At 33.4% G+C, this 22,182-nt stretch overlaps 1 protein-coding gene across 6 annotated transcripts; it reads left to right on the forward strand.

The window, feature by feature from the left end:
* The first annotated feature begins 1,568 nt into the window (after window positions 1-1,568).
* LOC132731999 (fibropellin-1-like) lies at window positions 1,569-21,767 on the forward strand. Of its 6 annotated transcripts, XM_060718317.1 has the most exons (17): window positions 1,570-1,785; window positions 3,483-3,574; window positions 4,762-4,872; window positions 4,985-5,098; window positions 5,214-5,327; window positions 5,986-6,096; window positions 9,354-9,470; window positions 10,037-10,150; window positions 12,794-12,898; window positions 14,593-14,748; window positions 15,335-15,498; window positions 17,098-17,246; window positions 18,060-18,172; window positions 19,093-19,183; window positions 19,591-19,741; window positions 20,372-20,498; window positions 21,407-21,767. In XM_060718317.1, exons 2-17 carry the CDS (start codon window positions 3,493-3,495, stop codon window positions 21,475-21,477), a joined length of 1,890 nt encoding a protein of 629 aa, XP_060574300.1. In that variant the 5' UTR covers window positions 1,570-1,785; window positions 3,483-3,492; the 3' UTR covers window positions 21,478-21,767. The 6 variants fall into 6 exon arrangements, with proteins under 6 accessions (XP_060574302.1, XP_060574304.1, XP_060574305.1 ...); XM_060718319.1 differs by lacking the exon at window positions 10,037-10,150 and having other exon boundaries at window positions 1,569-1,785; XM_060718318.1 differs by lacking the exon at window positions 5,986-6,096 and having other exon boundaries at window positions 9,357-9,470.
* Window positions 21,768-22,182: the final 415 nt, after the last annotated feature.

Consider the following 22,182-nt stretch of genomic DNA (forward strand, 5'->3'; position numbering starts at 1 on the left):
CATAATGAGACGGCATTTAGACATGTTAACGTCATAAACTGGCAAGTCAACGCCACTGTATTACATAATGATACTGTGTTTCAATAAGTAAACACCACAGTTGAAAAGGAAAAAAGATACTTCGCCATAAAAGGACGATGTTTAGTAAAAATAACACCTAAGCTTGACAAAATAAAATGACACTTTGACAAAAAGATAATAATTTTAGACAAGTCATCACCACGTTTCGACAAGACGATATAACTATTTGACATAGTAAGACGAAGATAGACAAGTTGAATCTGCATTTGGACATAAAAGCATGCCAGTTTGACAAATTAAAATAGCGTTCTAACAGTTCATAACCATAATTTGTAAAGATACCACAATTATTTCACATAATAAGACGGTGTTTAGGCCGGTTAACATAAAGTTTTGATAAAATAGCATGGCGATCTGAGAAAAAAAGACAGTGTTTAGACATGTCAATACCATCTTTCGACAAGTCAACAATACTGTTTGACATAATAAAATAACGTTTACACAAACAAACAAAATTTATTGGCAAGTCAACATTAGTATTTCACATAATAAGTTTATTTTTAGACAGGATGACAACAGTTTTAGACAAGACAGCATGATGTTTTGGCACAATAAGACAGAATAACACCACATCATACGAAGCAACATAACAGTTTGATAAAACAGGACAGCACTCAGCCAGGTCAATATAACGGTTGAACAAGATATCACTACTAGCCGACATAATAAGATATGAGTTTGACAAACTGTCACCCAGTTCCGACAAGATAACACTACTGTTTCACATAATAAGACAATTTCTAGACAAATTACTACCACAGATGGACAAGACAGCATGCTATTTTGACATAAAAGACATTCATTAAGCAAGATAACACCGAATTTGAACACAATGACATGTCAGTCTGACAAAATGTGACGGTGTTTAGACAAGTCAATATCACATTTGGACAAGACAAAACGACAGTATAACATAATACAACAGTGTCATAACATACCAGGATCACATTTGGACAAGATGACACCAACTTCCGACAAGATAACACTACTGTTTCACATGATAAGACAATTTCAAGACAACATTTAAACAAGTCTTTGTTCAGACATAATGAAATCTTAATTCGAAAAGATGGCGTGCATGTTAAACATATTAAGACTTCCATTCGGCATGTTATTATCGGATTTGCACATGACAACATGACGTTTTGAAATAATAAGACAGTGTTTAGACAAGTCAGCACTACGTTTTGACAAGATAAAATGAATATTTGACCTAAAGACAGATTCCCATAAAATGTTGGCAAGCCAACACTTCTATTACACATAATAAGACGCTTTTAGGGAAAAATAAAACGAAATGAAACAACACGAGGCAGCTATGGCGTTCCATAATTGGGACTCACAGGTTGAAGGCTCGTAACGTTTTCCAGGAACTCCGTAGTACTTACTACGCTCTCGCAAATACCCTGCATAATTACCATTACTCACGAATTTTTCGTGCTATTCTTTGTGAGTGTTTATAACCAGCCTATAAATAAGATTTGCTGGATTGATCAGTTACCATAGCCTTGCGATGGAAATCTTGGCGTAAGTGAAATTTTAGTACATTGCAAAAAAAAACTTTAATTAATCAATTTCTTTATTTATGTAATAGTTTCTGCACGAGGAATATACTCTGTAAAGTATTAAGTGACCCGGTGGAGTTCCAGATTCCGAAACAGCGTAGCAAAGGATACCAACACACGACACAGCCAACGTGATAACGTGAGTTGATTCGTTCTTATTTTTTCGCATAATAAGTTCCTATTGTTATATATCCCACTAGTTATCTACATATCATTCACATGTAAGATGTAGATGAGATTCAAACCATTTTACGGGAAAAAGATGTTTAAATTCCTGCCAAAATGTTGTCTTCTTGGAATATTTTGCGATGAAAATATTAAACAATTCATTACACCTAATTATACGCATATATACGCATATATTTTGGATCATGACTTTAAATTTTATTAAAATTTGTTATGTTAAATGTGCATTAGTTTTCTACTACGCACACCGGTAATTCCTATTGTCCGGTTAATCAAAATCTTTCTGGAAATAGAAAATTTTATATTAAGATAATTAAAAGAAACCTAATTGACAGTTTTATCAAGCATGGTCCGGTATATTTAGGTAGTCATCTAAAGAAAGAATTTATGATATTAGAAGATGCACATTTTTTTTAACTTTACCATATTTAAACTGCCGTTAAGTTGGGTAATTCTTACAAAAACCCAGCGGTCACATCTTTTATTTTACACATGCGGAAACTTCGAGACTACATATCTACTCATTATCTAAAATCATTGAAATGACCGCTTTCTTTCCTTTAAGAGTAATAAATCTCAAACATTTGGTACCAAGATTTTGAAATCTGGTGAAAAAAATTGTTGGATTTGGATTGAGCGGCCCAAGTTCCATGCCTGTACTAAATAATATCGATTATATTTTTCACTATATATATTACAATCCTTCAATAAATGATAACTAAATGGTCCTATACACTTCATGATTTTTTTATCTGAACTTTGACCCCTATATGTGACCTTGGTCTTAGCCGCAGGGTCCAAGCAAATTCGTAGGAACAGGTTGACTAATTTATTGTGACGGGTAGTGCACCGTGAAGCTATAACAGTGAAAATTGTTTGTACATACGGATAAGCTGGGGAAAACCCAAATTTGCCGAGTTCCGGATAATATAGCCTGCAACACTACCGAAAGTAATCTTACACTTACAATATCGTTTATAAAGGTCACTTTCCAAGACCCATAACTCAGAAATGGGTCTCAACTGAATTATTGTCCTTTGAGAATTTCAAAAATTCATGCTAAATTTGTTGTATGCTACATCAACATTAAATTACTGAAGGTATTTTCTTGAAACTACACAAGTGTCTTCGGTATCATAATTGGAGGTCACTGTAAAATCGCATGACTCTGCTATGGTATTTGACTAATATTTGGCCCTTCGTGTATTTAGAAAATTCTTTACTAACGTTTAGCATGAACGTCATCTTCAAAACAAATGACGACACATTATGTCTTAGAAGTCCATATTTAAAAAAAAATCTTCACATAATTATGAAAAACATGTGTTTAATGGATATAGAGCTTATTAGATGTTTTACAACTTAAGGGATTTGTGCGCAGTGTGCAGTAATGTGCCGTAAGGGTTTCAAAATGTAAACAACTATTTTGACTACCATACAAAAGAGTGATTCACTATGATAGAGCAAAAAAAGTAAACAATATTTCATCTATATGGCAAAATAGTATTTATTTTTCGGAAACTGTATCAAAATACCTTAATAAAACAGTTTTTGAGAAATAAAAATTATAGCATTTGAGACATATGTGTAAAACTTAATTGTGTTCTTTAGTGTGGTAGTCTCTTTAATTGTGTTTTTATTTCGTTTCAGGTACAGCAAAATGAAGAATATACTGTGTTACCAACTTTATATGATCTATGTTTCAGTACTTCTGTTCAGTAATATACCTGTCGAAGGATCATGTATGTTTTTCTTCGTTTTTTTATCCCTCTTTGTACACTAGTTAACATATAGTCTTTAATGCATTTATAGGAATTTGCTTGAAACTTAGATAATTTTACTGTGTTTTTTTTATAATCGTAAGAAACACTGCAAAATAACAAACTCATTTTCACAGCACTAGAAATTCTATATAAACTTTATCAAAATTCAATAGGTGGATATTTCTGTAAAAAAGTAGTGCATTGTTCAAAACTTTACTTCATCTTTGTTTTAGATACTCATTTGAAACTTTATTCGAGGATAGATAACTGTAAGGACGAATGTATCTTACAGGAATGAGAACTCTGCAATTAATAATTTTAGAGTTATTTCCATTTGCTATTATATTGATTAAACCGCCGCCTTTATATGTAGACAAATGGTTAGTAAATCAGGCCGGTTGAGTGCATCGACCACAGACATATGACCAAACAATATGTATTAAAATTAGGGTAACAACAAGAAAAACAAACATATTACAGTAAAGTAAATTAAATGTTAAAAAATGATATTTTTCTGATAACCTAAAGGAAAAGTAAAATAGTTTTGAAAGAAAATCAACCCAAGTCTGTGAGTATCATTTGCTATCATGATAATATTCTGTGAGTACAATATAGATTTTAGCGTACTTTTTCAATATTTTGGTATTATTTTCAAAAAGACATAACTTGTACAATATGAACGGAGTTAACCACCTACCTGCTGGAACCTTTAGTGGTTAACCTCTGTCACCAGTAAACCACCTGGCCAGTCTGTACATCCGTGCAGTCTCAACCGGCTCTATACTGGTGGACTGCCCCACATTCAAAACTTGACAAGTCCATTTAATAAATCCAACATGTTTATAATTACAACTAAAAAACTGGTGATCGCCCGTACAAATCTTTATATCTAATTATAATCATTTAACTTCTCATATAATTATAGCTGAGACTGGGTATACTGTACCGCCTTTGCTGTGCTGTTGTTTGAAAATAATTCCTGTATCGATAGTTCCCTCTATTCAATGAGAAAATAACGGAATTATGTTAGAAATTCATACTTCGACCTATTTTTCACATGCTGGATGATTCAACAAAAGACTATATATAGACTTATAATAAATTCAACATAAAATGTTTAATCCCACGCATATATTTCTAAGGGTTTTGGTTTTTATGTTTATTAGATATTGACGAATGTCTGAGAAATCCGTGCCAGAATGGAGCAACTTGTATCAACGAACACGGGTACACGTGTACATGTGCCGGCGGCTGGCAAGGAACAAATTGCGACATCGGTAACTATATTAACATCTTAGTAAAAAAAAAATGACTAGTTACACGTTTTTCTTTAAATTATGTATAAATCGACGCATATATTTAAGGATTCTTTTACACGTTTTTTTCCAGATATTGATGAGTGCTTGAGCAATCCGTGCCAGAATGGAGCAACTTGTAACAACAAACAGAACGGGTTCACGTGTACATGTGCCGGAGGTTGGCAAGGGACAAATTGCGACATCGGTAACTATGTCAACATCTTAGTAAAGCTTTTTTTTAAAAATGACTAGTTACATGTATTTTTAAATTATGTATACATCGACGCATACTTTTAACGATTCTTTTACACGTTTTTCAGATATTGATGAATGCTTGAGCAATCCATGCCAGAATGGAGCAACCTGTGATAACGAACAGAACTGTTACACGTGTACATGTGCCGGAGGTTGGCAAGGAACAAATTGCGACATCGGTAAATTCTTCGTTGTTTGAGCAAAATCTTTTTTTAAAGAAATGACCATTTATTTTCTTATGAATATATTTGAAAATTACATATAGCAATACTGAATAATTTTCATGGCTGTATTGTTGTTTTCCTTACTCATATGTCAGTCAGTCTAACGCAAATCTATTGAAACTCGATACTAATCATGGCGTAATCAGATACAAGCAAATGAGCCAGTTACCCTTGCCAAAATGAGCCATGTGTCACAATAAATACAAACCGTTGCACGTGCTAATGTATGCGTAGTTGGAATAAAAATGCCAACGAGTTTTACATTATGTAGATGTATATATATTTTACGACATAGATCTATAAGTATCCGATCTTCTTGGTCATAAGTATACAGCTGCTTTTCCTGTTACAAGGCTCTTTGTAGGCTTGGTTAGTATATAACATACATCTTTAGCACATGGGTTACTACACTGGGTAAATTATTCGTAACTTAAACGTGTCATTCAAGTGATTAATCATCAACCGAAAAAGATATTTGAGCCCAAACGTAACTGTTTTAACTAGAAGTGGTTAGTGTAAAAAAAAGATCTGCAAATAATTAAGTGCAAGTTGTACGGACTATAGTATTGCTCGTGTGGTAAATGCGACTGATCAATGTCTTTACTTTATATAGATATTAATGAATGCGCAAGTAATCCCTGCAGGAATGGTGGCACATGTACAAATGGCCAGAATCGTTTCACGTGTACGTGTGCGGACGGATGGACGGGCGTAGATTGTAAAAACAGGTGAAATGCCTTTTCTTTTTATTGAATATCATAAATACTTCAACTTAAACTTTTTTCTTCTTAGCAAAAATAAGTACCAACTTTCGAGGAAGTGTTCTTACACGTAAACGCATTTTATATCTTGTCAAAATATAATTCGAAGATCAATATTCATTTTAGCTCGACTATTCGCAGAATAATCGAGCTAATGCAGTCACCCATTTGTCGGCGTCGGCGTTCCTGTGGTTAAGTATTTCCATAACTACTGAAGGGAATGAATTGAAACTCCAGACTTGTTCTCTGTGAATATCTTACTTGATTGGCACAAGTCCCATAACTCTGATTTGCTTTATGCATAATTATGCCCCTTTTTCTACTTAGAAATTCTTGCTTAAGTTTTTGGTTCTAAGCTGGTATCTCCATCACTACTGAAGGGTTTGTGCCTTTTTGGGACAATTTTATGCATTCATAATAATAAAGCAGTGATTTACTCGATAAAGCATCTTAACAACAAGTCTTTGTACATTTTCGGATAATTTAAAGTATTCCTATAGGTATTAATCATTATAACTCAATAAAACACTTTTTTTTCGAATAGTCCGAGCGTCGTTGTCCACCGACAGTTCTTGTTTAAAATTTAATTAACAAAATAATTAAAGTCACGTAGTGATTATCATTTTATAAAATAAACTAATATATATGATAAGTATAAGCTGTATCGTGTTTTTATGAATTCAGTGTTTAATACTTTTTCACTTTTACATTTGAACAATCTTTTTAAGTTATTTAAAGTCAGAATTAAAGTTTATATTAAATGACAATAAATTCAAATATATCTTAAATCATCCACCATAAATAATTACTTGAGTTGAAAAAAAAATTTAAAAGGGTGTGAAAATCTTTAAATAATAGAAGACATTGAATATTTGTATATACTGATTTTATTTAACGAGATAAAGTAATGGAGTTACCCATTTTATATTTATAACATGCCCGAAAAAGTAAAGAATACGCATTCTTCCATTGACACGCTTATAGTGAAGCACTAACATTTAGCAAGTCTTTAAGCTATGTTTGTATAATGCAAATTACTTCATTTGTGATTGTGCAATATACCGTTATAACAGTTTCAGCTCAAACTAATACCGTTGCAAAGAAGCCGCGAAATCTGCACGCGTATGGTATAGACATACTTTTTTTAACGATTTTTACTCAATATCAGTAGTAAAACAGAATACAATATTCACTATGTTTGTGTATATTGTACATCATGTTAATTTGGATGTGATGTGATTATTCAACTCAGCACTTGGACTGAGATCCCTGCTTTAACCCTATCATAAGACATTGAATGAAAGTTAAGTTATCCCCATTTTCATATGCTTATAAAATATACAGTATTTAAAAGCTGGGAAGAAATTAATCAAACGTCAAAGTGGTTTATTGACGTCATTACGTCACTGACGTTTCAAAATTTTATGTAAACATTTTGCCATAAGCTTAGCCAATGTTTAATTTAGAAAAAAAAAGAGAAATTATGGTAGACTTTTTTTTTTTAATTGACATGCAGTCGGTGGATATGAAACCTACTTTGACGTAGACTATATGTTGACGTAAAATACACTAAACAAAATAAAATAGGGGTCAATAATATATTTTAGGGTATTTTGATAATAACTTTATATTTTAATCTAAATATATCACTTTCACCTTGTGCACCCATGTACTGTTAGCAGCGAGATTTCATAACCATGAAAATATCGAAAAATCCGTGCAAAACGCTCATAAAGACATGTACCTTCAAAAATTGCATTGAAAATGAAGATATCATATCCAACCTGATTGTTATTCTTTATACCGCTGGAGTTTTAACACAGTTTCTTGTTTTCTGTGCTTCAAATTTAATTACCTTTATCACAAAATATGCCGAGGAGGCACCTGACTCGAGATGAGGCTGCACAAGCCCTCGGACGTTTGCTAGCAGGCCAAAGTCAGCGTCAAGTGGCACAGGCCCACAACACCAATCAAAGCGTCATTCAGCGGTTATGGACAAGGTACCTAGCCACCGGATCTGCATTTAGACGAACAGGAAGTGGTCGTTTGAGGGCAACATCTGCCCGAAACGACCGTGCAATGGTAGTAATGGCGAAACGGAGGCGATTTGATTCTGCTGTTTCATTGAATAGAGATTTTGCAAGGGCAACAAATGTGAATATTTCTGTTCAAACGTATAGAAATAGACTTCATGAGGCTAATTTACGCGCTCGGAGGCCAGCTGTACGTGTACCACTCACTCCAAGACATCGTGTTAATCGATTGGCGTTTGCACGTGATCGCCAGAATTTGATGGCTGCGTTCAAGTTTAGACACATTTTGTTCACAGATGAATCAAAATTCTGTTTGGACTTCCATGATGGTCGGCGACGTGTCTGGCGGCAACGTAATGAGCGTTTTAGAGACTGTTGTATAGTTGAACATGACCAATGGGGAAGCGGCTCAGTTATGGTTTGGGCTGGCATCTCTTACGATGGGCACACGGACCTACATGTGTTTATGAATGGCTCTGTTACCGGTCAACGTTATAGGGATGAGATACTCGCACAATATGTTGTTCCTTACGCTGGTGCTGTAGGTCAGGAATTTATTCTTATGGACGATAATGCCACTGCACACCGCGCCAGAATCGTAAACGCTTTTCTCGATGAACAAGGAATCGAGCGGATGTACTGGCCAGCACGGTCTTCAGAGCTTAATCCTTTGGAACATGCATGGGACATTCTGCAGAGGCGAGTTAAAGCCCGGATTCCACAACCGTCAACAAGAATTGAGCTCGCCAACGCTCTTATTCAGGAATGGGCACTGATACCACTTGCTGACATCCGTACACTTATCAGGAGCTTTCCAACCCGTATTCAGGAATTGATCAGGGCTAGGGGAGGTCACACTCACTATTGAGGTAATTTCTACGACAGAAACTTGACACTTTAAAATCTTTTACCCCACCCATAACCTTAATTAAAGAAACATTTTGGACACCGTGAACAGAGAGATGAAACCTAAGTCATGGATTAAATGGAATACTTTTGTTTTTGCATCGAAATGTGTCAGTAGATAATGGATTTACTAATGTATAAACTTCAACAAATGTAAAATAATATTTTCATATTAAATATGCATATAATTTTATGACCCCTATTTTATTTTGTTGAGTATATAACATTTGAAATCATTTATAAATCGACGCATACTTTTAACGATTCTTTTACACGTTTTTCAGATATTGATGAATGCTTGAGCAATCCATGCCAGAATGGAGCAACTTGTAACAACGAACAGAACGGGTACACGTGTAGATGTGCCGGAGGTTGGCAAGGGACAAATTGCGACATCGGTAACTGTTAACATCTTAGTAAAGCTTTTTTTAAATGACTGTTATCTTTTATATGACCATTCTTAAAAAGTTAATAATAGCCTCAGACAAGTGTGTCGTTTTGATGCGAAACAATTAACCACTCAGGCCTATGGCCTTCGTGGTGGTCAATTCCTACGCATCAAAACTCCAAACCGGTGTTAAATAGCCGATAAACACCGCTAAGACCGATATTATTATTATTAGACCCCGCTTGCAAGCGGCGTCTAGTAGATATGCATTTGTCCATACAGCAATGGGGAAACTTTTAGACTTGATTTTGTGTATTTTGTTTTTTGTTTTTACAAAATCACACTGTCTTTAAATTGTCTAATAAAAATAGCTTTTATGATGTACAGCATGTCACAGAGCTTTAAGGGATTAGAATAAACGTTTAACTGAAGTGATAGTGCCATGTTTGAATATCAAATTCCTTTTATCATTATTTTATTTTATCTACATAATAAATAACGTGCCAATGAGCCAGTCTATAGTCGATCGCTCTTAAAGAGACGTGACAACTGAGGCATTGTCACTTTTTCATTCAGATATTGATGAATGCGCGAGCAACCCGTGCATGAATGGTGGCACATGTTCAAATAATCAGAATCAATTCACGTGTGCGTGTATGGCCGGGTGGACCGGGGAAAGGTGCACTACAGGTAATATGTTTTCCTTTTAGATATTAGTGTATTTTTTTTTTCAAATTTCTGTGTGTTAATTTTCATAGAAGAAAAAACTCCATATACTATATAAAATTCTGTTCGCCTTCCATTTTTTTATAATGTTTTGTAAAAATAGTCGTGACGTTATAAAGTAAGCCAAATAAAGCTTGTAGTATTCATCTGTAGCTTTTCTACAGAAATTAGAAACATTCTCCGGTCGCTATCGTTCCCGTTGAAGTTTCTAATTTGTGTAGAACAGCACGGATGAACACTCATATATACTAAAGATGTTCAATTGAAAATGTTTTAAAAGTCAAAACTTACAAATTAAACTATATAATATTTTGACACAAATACAATAAATAACAATACTTGTCCACCTATTTTTAAAAATATTTTATTTTTATTTCGTTCCGTCTTGAAAAAATATTAGAATTTGGTTCTCCTCAACCGTTATAATAACTAGCAGAGCTTTATTAGCGACATGATCAAAACTTGAAATTGGTATCTCCGGACCCTATAAAGTTTTGTAAAATTTTCTGAGCCATTGCAATCAGACAGCGTTTTTGTATGTTAGAGAACTGTTTCGATTTCATTGATGGCCACCTTTTTTGATGTAAGTTTGTTAATTTATCCCTTTGTAATTTACATATGGTAAGTTAACAACGGAATGAAATTAATAAACAATTTATTTATCAAAGTGAAGCTGTTAACTTACCATACAATTCAACTTCTCCACCCAAGTATTTTTATGCTCCTCGAAGGATGAACATATAGTCGCCTCTTCGTCTGTCCGTCTGTCCGCTATTCTTGTCCGATACATAACTTTGAAACAACAAGAGGTATCAACATGAAACTTTTTAGGTAGAGTAGATATGCAGTGCACAAGGACAGTAACTCAGCCTTGCTTAATGTTGGAGTTATTGCCCTTTGTTCATATTTACACTTTGAACTTTGTCCGGTATATAACTCTTAAACTGTAAGAGATGTCAACATGAAACTTTGTAGGTCGATAGAGCTCATTTGATAAAAGTCCAGTGCAAAAGAACCATAACTCTGCCTTGCCTAAATTTGGAGTTATTGCCCTTTGTTCATTTTTACACTTTGAACTTTGTCCAGGACATAACTCTTAAACTATGAGAAATATCAACATGAACTTTATAGGTAGATAAATCTCATTTAAAAGAAGTGCAATGCAAAAGAGTTATAACTCTGCCTTGCCTAATTTTGGAGTTTTTGCCCTTTCGTTGTTTAATTTTACACTCTGAACTTTGTTGGGGACATAGCTCTGAAACCATAGAGGTTTGTAGGTGTATTGATCACATTAAATAGAAGTGCAGCGGAAAAGGACCTTAACTCTGCCATGCTTGATTTTGAAGTTATTGCCCTTTAAGTCGTTTTTACACTTTGAACTTTGTCAGGGACATCACTCTGACACTTCAAAAGGTATACTTTTCTGTGTCTAAAACATACTCGGGGAGCATCCCCCGGTTCAACCGGTTCTTATTTATAAGGCTTCTGATGTTAGCAGTGTCGTGTGATATGGATTCTCGGTTTTGATCATGTAGAAGCTCATTTAGTTTTGCTAGTTACTGTATTGAGAAGAGCTAAAAACTAATGTTTTTTTTTCCGTATGGTAAGTAAGCGACTTCACTCATAAGTTTTTCTTTTGCAAACTTTGAAAGCGCACGTCTTTTGGATAAAGTTCGACTATGAAAATGTGATTTTGTAGCTTAAATTTCACTGTACACACAGAAAATTTTTGTTGTTGAATATATCCAAGTTAACAAAATTGTTTATGTAAACAATTTTTTTCATTTTGTTTAAGTATTGATATTTATTATCATTTATACTTTGTACGATAACTATTCGTTCAATAAAAAAGAAAGGAAGAAAAAAAACTGTTAACAATAAGATAATATTTGAACTTCGATTTCTTGAGTTACATTCAGCAATAACATCCACTAGGCCAGAAAGACTGTTACTTAAAGTATTTATAATAAATTATAATAGCGTTAAAACTACTATCCACCGTTGTCACCGCAACCAGAATCAATAACTTCAACTTTCTTTATCTTAAACTAAAGAGAGTTCAATACACAAATGATTTTTATTTTCAAAAATGGTTGACAGGTATGCAATTGTCTACTTTTTCGATTTTTAGTGTGAGTTAATTCCCTAGAATTGTGATTAATTCTTTAATATGCATTGATATTTTGTCTTGTGTTTAGACAAAACGAATAGATTACGGAAGCGTCCTGGTGCCAATTTAATGTTGTATAAAAATGATAACTCCTACGTAGGAGATAGAAAAGCCTAATTAGGAGTTTAAAACTCCTTCATAGGACTTTATAATTCCTACGTAGGACTTTATAATTCCTACGTGGTAGGAGATAAAAAAAAAGCCTTATTAAAATTAAACGCGTCATTTAAATCATTAATCATCAAATGAAAAAGATATTGAGCAAATGTAACCAGAAGCGGTAAGTTTAAAAAAAGATCTGCAAATAATTAGTGTATTTTGATCTGCAAAAAGATCTGCAAATAATTAGTGCATTTTTTTTGCACGGATTATAGTATTGAAACTGATGTGTTTCTTGTGTTAATATTCGACTGATAAAATGTATTTACTTTATATAGATATTGATGAATGCGCAAGTAATCCCTGCATGAATGGTGGCACGTGTACAAATGACCAGAATCGTTTCACGTGTACGTGTGCGGCCGGATGGACGGGCGAAAATTGTAAGTAATAGTGATAGAATATAAACGAGAACTTAATCGGCTGGTATCAGTGCATGGGGCGACAACAAGGGTCAATCATAGGAAATTAATTTCCATCATTGACCATTTTGGCGCCCCATGCGCTGATACCATTACCGCAGCCGGTGAAGCCGGTGAGTATTTATTCTTTAACTGTTTTATCGCATGACCATCACGACTTTTTTCTTGGAGATTTACGCTCTCTCGTTATATTTGATTTATTTAAACATATAAATATTTTTAGAAATACCCACAAAAATACACCCATTAGATGCCCATTTGACGAGATAAGTTGATGCATTTTTTCTTAATGCGAAATATTAATAATCTTTCCAGCTCATTTTCAAAATATAATCAAGGAAATATTGCCGATAAGAATCCCGGTGTATATATCAGAGGTATATAATCTTGTACGCGTATTTTTTTAAAACTAACGACAATGTGAACACTATATATACTTCCATCTATTAATAATTAAGCTAGAATATTATGTTCATACTTGTAGTGATTTACTTAGTGGCTTACTGGTCAGAATCTCCTGTAAAACGAAGGCATTGTTGAAAGCAAAGCAAAAACAAAAGAATAATTTGATCTGTTCTCGAGGTCAGGATGCAGAAAATGGCGATTAATTTCCACTTCGAGTCAACATCTTTATAATAACTGCATTTTCAAGTTAGAAAAAAAAGATCGAGATGATATGTAAATATAAAAAGTTCTGTCAAATGTGTAATGTTTTGTTTTGCTTTTTTTCAGGTATACTTACTTTATTATTTGAAATAAAAAAATAAACTGGGCATGCGCGGGAAAGTGTACTGATACCTCATTGAGAGCACCCTAAAGCGTACTGATACCTCATTTAGAGCACCCCAAAGTTTTCAAATTTTGAAATTTAGAGAACGCCGATCTTCAAAAGAAAGTTGTGGCGGTCATGCGATAATACAAGTGAAATGCTTTCTTTTTATTGAATATCATAAAATACTTCAACTTAAACTTTTTTTTCTAAAAAAAAGTGACAACTTATAATTCCTACGTAGGAACGTATGACGTAACATCGAAATATCAACCGTTACGTAGAAAAATCTAACGCCATTTTTCTCTTCCTGTTTTATTTTTAACTTTGCGTACCTACGTTCGTTATAATTTATCTAAAAATTATCAAAAAAGACATTTTTATCAATATTTTCATATTTTATATTTTTTAGCTTTTGAATGTATTTTTCATTATTTTGTATAATCTTGATAAACTATATAACGAACGTAGGTACGTAAAGTTAAAAATAAAACAGAAAGAGAAAACTGACGTTAGATTTTCTATGTTCATTTGAATTTCGACGTTACGTCATGTGACTTTCATCATCATGTGACGTCTGTGAAGGCATTGATTACTATTATGCCAAGGAGGTTATCACTAAGGCGTTTTATGGCAGAAATCTCAGAACATGATAAGGGGAGATCACTACTACGTACATGTAGTAGACCTAATACTGTAAACCATAAAAGCCGTTAACGACAAAAGTATTCGAATGATGCATCGTAAGCAGAACGTACGGACGATCTTGCATAATGCTTAGCAAAAATTAAACTGTTTTTTATTGTAAAAAAAAACACACACACACACAAAACATAGAACTTTGTTTCAATAACTTAATAAAAAAACAAACAACTATCTTGTTCAGGTAATGCCTTAAGAAAAGAACCACCCATACCAGATATAGACGAATGCGCTGCTCGTATCGATAACTGCTCTTCAAATGCTAGATGTGACAATACTGCTGGCAGTTTCACGTGTACCTGCGATTGGGGATACAAGGGCAATGGATATTCATGTGTTTGTATGTACATAAAAATAAGTTTTTGATTATGACTACTGAAGTAATCAGTGTATATCGAGGCGAGGGGTATGAAATACTCTCCGTCAGTCCTTGCATTCCAGTTTTTTTCCGAATGATAATTCAAAAAAGTATATAAGAAATAAACTTGATAAACTTCAAACCAACGCAAAGGTGGTCCTCTCACTTTAATGGAGTCACTGGGTTTAATGTCTTGCGTTTATTTATTTTTGACAGTTAACATTCTCTTTCTGACAGGAACGAAAGTCTTGACTTGTCAAGCTAATTGTGTGAATAGTTTATTTTGTCTGGGTGAAGGGGCATCCGTGGCCGAGTGTTTCGTGCCGGAAGTAATGCACGGAAGGGCACCTGAGGTCTTCCTCCAACAATAAAGCTTGAACGTCGCCATATGACCTATACTGTGTCGGTATGACGTAAAACCCAATCAAACAAACAAGCAAATTGACTGGGTGAAATACCGAATGTGTAAACCTATTTCAAGAACAAGGGCTGCGGAAGTATTTGCTTCTTATTATTCTATACATGTTTCTGTTTATTCTACAATTTCATACTTCGATGTATCTTTTAGCACAGTTGGAATACCTATGTAATCCCGACGATAGTATTAATGTGTTCAATCTACCAGACGACAGTTACCTATTTGCCATGCAAGTCGTCACAAACGGAAATGACATACTATGTACAGTGCATGAAGAAAATGCGACAACTGTGAATTTAACAGGATGTTCAAAGGTATAAAAATGCTAAGATAATTCTGACATTGGAAACATTTTAAATTGAAATGTTTTTCTGCACCACTCTACACAAAATCAATTTGATGTTGCAATCGTAAATTGCATTAGTTTTAGATTTGTGTATCATTGAACCATGAACGAAAAATTGAAAAAGACAAATTATCTTTTCAGTTTTATAAAGCACTATGTGACTTTCATTCGGAACAAAACATTTCCTTGATGTTTATACAGAGATTTTTGTTACGAGCTTTCCGCAAAGAAAACACCATTGTGTATTTATAATCTGCCAAGTTGTGACATTTTCAAGGGAGATAAATGCGCATCGGTGAACATTTTAACCAACAATTTTATTTACTTGCTAAATGTAAGGCCGCTCTGTGGGAGGATAAGGAATTTTGCATGCTTTGCTTGTAATTTAGGAAAAAGAAAACTTCAACTATCTCTCTTCCCTTTTACACAGCCGCTGGTTTTAACATAAAACAATGTATGTTTGTATTATATGTTAATTAAGATATTCTGATATTTTCATGGATTATTAATTTAAATTATAATTTATTCCATCGGTTCAGCCTTGAATTAACAATGCCCATGACTATTAACCATGCAAATATCAATAGTCCCTTGCAAAACTCACACTTTTGCTTTATAAAGAAAGGCGTTGAATTCCTCTCCATGTTTATTTCTGGTATACTGATGAAGTAGCTTTTCTACATATAATGTGAACTTCACATCCCTGACTATGCCTTAGAGACTTTAGACTCGGGATTAGAATGCAAAAGCCCTGGTAGAAAACCTCGTTTATTTGTAAGCCAGTCAAAATAGGCTTTAAGTGGCCAAGGCCCGCTTCAGACGACCCAAATGCTGTCAATTATTGACTCTGATGAGTCCAAATGAGGAAACGGGTAAATTATTATTTGAGCTAACATCATAACGAAATTTGCTTTTGAATGGCACTGTTACTGCCAATACATTCAACATATGTTGTCTCTTACACAGTAGGTCAGGACAACAACAATATGAACGATTATGTCAATGCATACCATGTTAATGAACAATACATGGTTTAGATTTATTGGTCTGCACAGTTACTGAACAATCTGTCTGGAACATACTGTAGAAGCGAATTCAAAGTCAAATTCTTCAACTCTCTATATATTTATACGCCAGATATTGAATGGGTCTTGATCCCACTTTATAACATATACATTGTATGTACTTACCAGGACCATTCTGACCGGTATCTTGAAATAATCAGGATAGGGAGTGGTTTAAGTTACTACATGTACTGAAAATTGTGATAACTGACAAGTTTATTACACCCACCATCCCTATTATATTACCAACTTAGAGAGATCAAATCTAGATAATTCATTAAGTGGACTATCTTTTCTTTTAGGTTGTTATTTCTTAGTAGATATTGGTTTTGCCTATGCATATACTATTCCAAATTTTGATGAATATGTTGATATAAAGTAAATTCTTTAAGCATTTTCTTGTTTTGCTAAGTGTATTACTTCAGAAATAAGACATTTTTTTATAATCAGTGACACTGTTAATTATTTAATGAAAATACCAATGTACATTATATTCTGCACAGAATGAAGAAATCATTATAACGTACGGGCCATACAGTGAAATAGCTACATATAAACTACATGGTGGTAAAACTGTGATAGTAAAATTCGTCTGTCTGGAGATTGCCGAGCAAGGAGTTATTCATACAGTCAACAGTTCTTATGCAGCACAGTAAGAATTTTATCTTAAATATAGGTCTAACAAAAATGTGTAATTTTTTGCACACCTGTGCACAAAATGAAAATTGCTAGGTCTGGTTTTAAATATTTCGGATGAAATATTGTCTAGTGTCTACATAAATGTTCAAATTATAGCCTTCCTTGATGAAGATGGCATGCGTTTTCTTTATAATATTATATATACAACTATGTATACAGTAAAACATATTCAAAAATGTATTTTTTCTTAAGCTATTAAGGCTAAGACAAACATCTTTTGCATAAAACTTGTCTAGTGGACCTTTACCAATTTTATTCAAACTGCAGCCATGGGGTCTATCCCGAGGCGGTAATGTATAATTACATTTATATTCAATACTTGAAAAATCTTCTTTAGGCAAAAGCTTAGATATTTAGCATGAAACTTTGTCTAGCGTACCTCTACCAGATATGTTCAAATTATGGCTCTGGGGTCTAAATTGGTTTCATCCCGGGGATAAGGGTCATGGATTTTTCTTGTATGTATATACAGTAACATCTTAAAAAATTCTTCTTCAGTCTTTAAAGTCATTAACACTAAAACTTTAGATCCTAGTGTACTGTTGTATCCAATCGCTAGTCTAGATTCTTCTTTGGACAATTTATAATCTTCATTGCTAAAAATGAAAACATACTTGGGCATATAAAGCAGTCATGTCCGTTTTTACTATCTATTGTCAGCTCTATACAAGTTCTGTAAGTGTAAATTAAATCTGGTTTATTTATTTAAGCGTTTCTAAATTACAACACTAATTGTACCAGTTCAATATTTTGTTTTCCCAACCAGGCTGACTATAGACCAACAAATTAGTATTGACCCTTCATACAGCGTGACGTCACAACTAAGTGCGACTTCAACTACTGTTGGAAGTGAAATAATTTGGACAATACTCTTTCCAGGTAAATTATATATAATATGATATTGTCGTACAAATTCAGGCTTAGTCTAAACAATTTTTGTACGCGCAGAATAAAAAAAAGTTAGCTATGGTGCTCCTGGTTTTCCGTCCGTCTTCCGTCTCTGTCCTTTCCATAACCTTTTAATCGATCGGAGGTAACTAAATCTGCTTGACAGCATTGTTTACCATAATGAGACGATTTGCAGATCACAGGGTTTGGCTTCTTCGTACCAATGTGAAGGTCACACTTTCTAGGTATGAAATTCAAGTTTCGTGTCTGCTGTATATCTTGTGATCCGATGGAAGAAAATTAAAATTTTTGTTCAGAATTGTTAATAATAATGGCACCATGTGTAGAGCGCTGTTTTGATTTTTTTAAACAAGTCAAGGTCATACTGAGTCATTTATATCCTTATAACTTTTTTATATCTTAAAACTTAATAACTGGAATTATTATTTATAACTGTGATACCTCGCTTTATTGATGAAAAAAAAAACAACTTAATATTACATGATTTTTTAGTCTTAACATTTTTTTCCTGGGCATAATATCCTCGAACTTTCCGTCCGTTCATCTATCTATCAGTCTGGTCTGTCCGTACTAATTTAACCGGAACCAGCAAGTTTGATATATCTTAAGGTGATTCCGCTTTGTCAGCCATGTTTTTTTATACTAAGTGGGTTTCTACTTCAACAAATAGCATTGACATGTCAACTTGCATTTTGTTGACAATAGCCAAAGTTTATGACAATCAAGTTTAATAACTGTGTCATCACACATAACTGTGTTAAGCACATTTTCCTCCCTTAACTGAACAAAAATTGGTAAATCGTTTTGGAAAATGTTATTGATACCGATCAATATGAGCCGGGGACATTTGTGTTCACTAAACACGTTCTTGTTATACTTTTATTTCAAAGAAAACTACAACTTAGAAGTGAGCAGCTGTACAGCGTATCCGGGCATCGATGATTCATCCGAGAATTATGTCAATTTGATCTCTAATGGCGGGTATGTCTAATATCTTTATTAAGTTATCATTTTGTAATACATAAAATAACATGATTACAATTATCTTCATATTTTGATAAATATTTCTTGCAATATTGTTTAATAATGATTCTGTTAATCAGAACTCAATGAACTACAGAACTCATGACGGAACTTTGACTATTCTTGGAACCACAATAGAAAATATTTATATATTGTGAACATACGAAATGTCTATTTATCAGAACTGTATATCCATCGGTGTAGAAGTTATGGTTTAGCATCGAAAAACAAAATCTAATACAATTTGATACTACCTTTAAACTAAAATTAAACTGACAAATTGTAAAAGAACATGCATTTTATATTTAATTATTTTTTACATGCATTATATATATATTTATTATGTTACAAAATTCATTTTCCAGATGTTCTGTCATAGCGGATATTATAAGTAACTTTAACAGTTATAGTAATGGAACTGCCACGGCCACATTTCAAGCCTTCAAATTTTACAACTATGAGAGTGTATTTTTGGAATGCAGTGTGAAAATATGTCCATCTGGAACAGCTTGTATGGTATGTAAACAGTTTTATGTTGATTATTGTTCCACTACATTATGTAGAGGAGGCTTTACTGGAATCAATTTGTCTTGTCTGTTAGTCAGACCCGACTTTGATGGATCGGTACGTCCATCTATCTTCTATACCTTTATAATACTGAGCAGAATTTTCTTTGGGGAAGATTATGTAATCCAGTACTTACAATAAATGTTTATACTTTTGCTTACACAGCTTTTATTTATTAACGGCTCTGAAATATACCTAATGTGGTCCTCTACCTATGAAAAAAGTTTAAGAGCACTGGGTCAAGGTCACCAGTGATATTTTACATTAGCACATACAGTCTTTTCTTTGACCGAAGTCTTTCATATTTGGTAGGTTAATAAACAAGTTTGGATGAAGCTTAGGTCAAGGTCATGTGTGCTTATATTAGATGTTTCTCCCTATATAGCTCCCTATGTATTTTCTATTTGCCAATTATGCTAAAATAGATTTTTTTCCATATTTTGAATTATTTACTAAAGTGCAGTTTTGATGAGCATCCATCGTCACTAGCGATATGTCTTGTTTTTCATAAATACATGTACATTTTTCTAAGATGATTTTTTAAATGATCTCTGCTTTCATTTAATATTATAATTGCAGACCTCGTGTAGCCGACAAAAGAGAGGGATTCAAAAGAGAGCGTCTGGGCGACAACGATCAATGGTTCCCGCGACAATAAGCAATGTACTGTACGTAGCTGATGCATACTCTAGCGGGACCTTGCAATGTACGTTTGTACTTTCTTTGTTATGACGAAAGTGTGTATTTGTCGAAAGGTTTTTGCCTTCCAACCTCTTAATATTTTTGTTTCATTGCAAAGGATCTCTCTAATTAGCAAATAATGGAATTGATGTTAAACAATTAAAGGCATGTTCATTTGAAACTGAAGCAAGCGTTTATTCTGTATTTTGATGTTCATATCATGGGGAAAATATTATTATATGTAAAATTCAATTTTATTTCAAAATGAAATGGCATTCTGAGAAATATTCAACATGGCTGTTCATCGCTTTATGTTTTTTTATGAAACAACCATACATTACAATTCTGCATAACGGTTTTAAAGGAGGCAAAGCATTGTATTAACTAGTGTAATATACAATCAGTAGTTTTTATATCCTAGTTGCTATATAGAGTTTAAGAAAAAAAATATATCTGTCTCTTATTTTAAACGCACACATAATTACATAATACGACCTTTCAATTTTAAATGTGTCATATTTAAATCGTATGCACATAGATGCACAGTGTTAGTTTCACGGTGCATTAGCCCTGTCTAATCACCTCATAAAAAAGATCGAATTTGTATGAAAATATACCATTTAAAATTCGGACTGCTACTTAAAAATGTTTATTTGATTTTCTAAATTGATGTACGAACAACCCCCAAATGTGGAGTTTCCTCATGCAATTAAATTATACTCCGATTTCCGCCACAATGAAGTGCAGAATTTAAGGCTTAATAAACTCATGTTGTTGTCTGACCATCATGACATCAAAAATAAGGACGGGGCTATATATGAAACACATTTAATTAATTTTTTCCTTCATTGTAAAATTTTCTGTCCTTAAAAGTTAAAAAAAAATTGTATTAAACAATTTTAAGTTTACAACCTTATTATTATCTCATTTTAGGTATCCTTGACTTCCCCACGACAGTCATCTTTACTGTGATAATTGCCATAACAAGGGCTGCACGAGGATAATTTATAGGTATATACAGAGGCAATAAAACCGAAGGAAATTCATATACAATGAACAAAGTCAAATATTAACTGTGTAATTAATATGTAAACGTAGTTATATACTAGAATATATTTATGATATAAACAAACGGTAATAACCTTAGAAATTCTTTGTAGTATTTTTATAAATGTTTATGTATTTATTTGTTTATTTATTTTGTTTTGCTAATTTACACAATGTGCACTTTAACTGAGAAATTGTTGCTGCAAGTTAGTGTTTCTTTAGAAAAACAATAAATATTGAAAGAAGGCATTCTTGTCATTCTTGTCATTTTTTACAAACTCAGTTACCCCTGCTTTTAAACGGACAGCAAAAGTTGTATTTGAGCTGCGACCATTTGCGCCCAACAATGTGTGGGACTTAGGTGCTGCTTAACGTTCAGTAAAACTTCGATGGTTCCAAAATAATATATATATCGGGATACTGCTATGTGATATGATATCCGTATGATAATGTGTCAGCAGATACCATACCTCTATTATTTAAAATATAATTTACTCTTTATGTGCATCTAAGTTAGAACTTTGCTAAATTTTACTAGCTCGCCCGGCTTTCACTTACATTCTCAAAAGTTTGAGATAAATCTCAACTTAAGATTGTCTCAATATTGACTGAGATATACTCACCTGAGAAAAATCTCAAGTTGGATTGAAACTGGTTAAATT

The sequence above is a fragment of the Ruditapes philippinarum genome, unplaced genomic scaffold, assembly GCF_026571515.1.
Source record: "Ruditapes philippinarum isolate M1 unplaced genomic scaffold, ASM2657151v2 ctg3128_1_1_1_1, whole genome shotgun sequence".
NCBI classification, from domain to species: domain Eukaryota; kingdom Metazoa; phylum Mollusca; class Bivalvia; order Venerida; family Veneridae; genus Ruditapes; species Ruditapes philippinarum.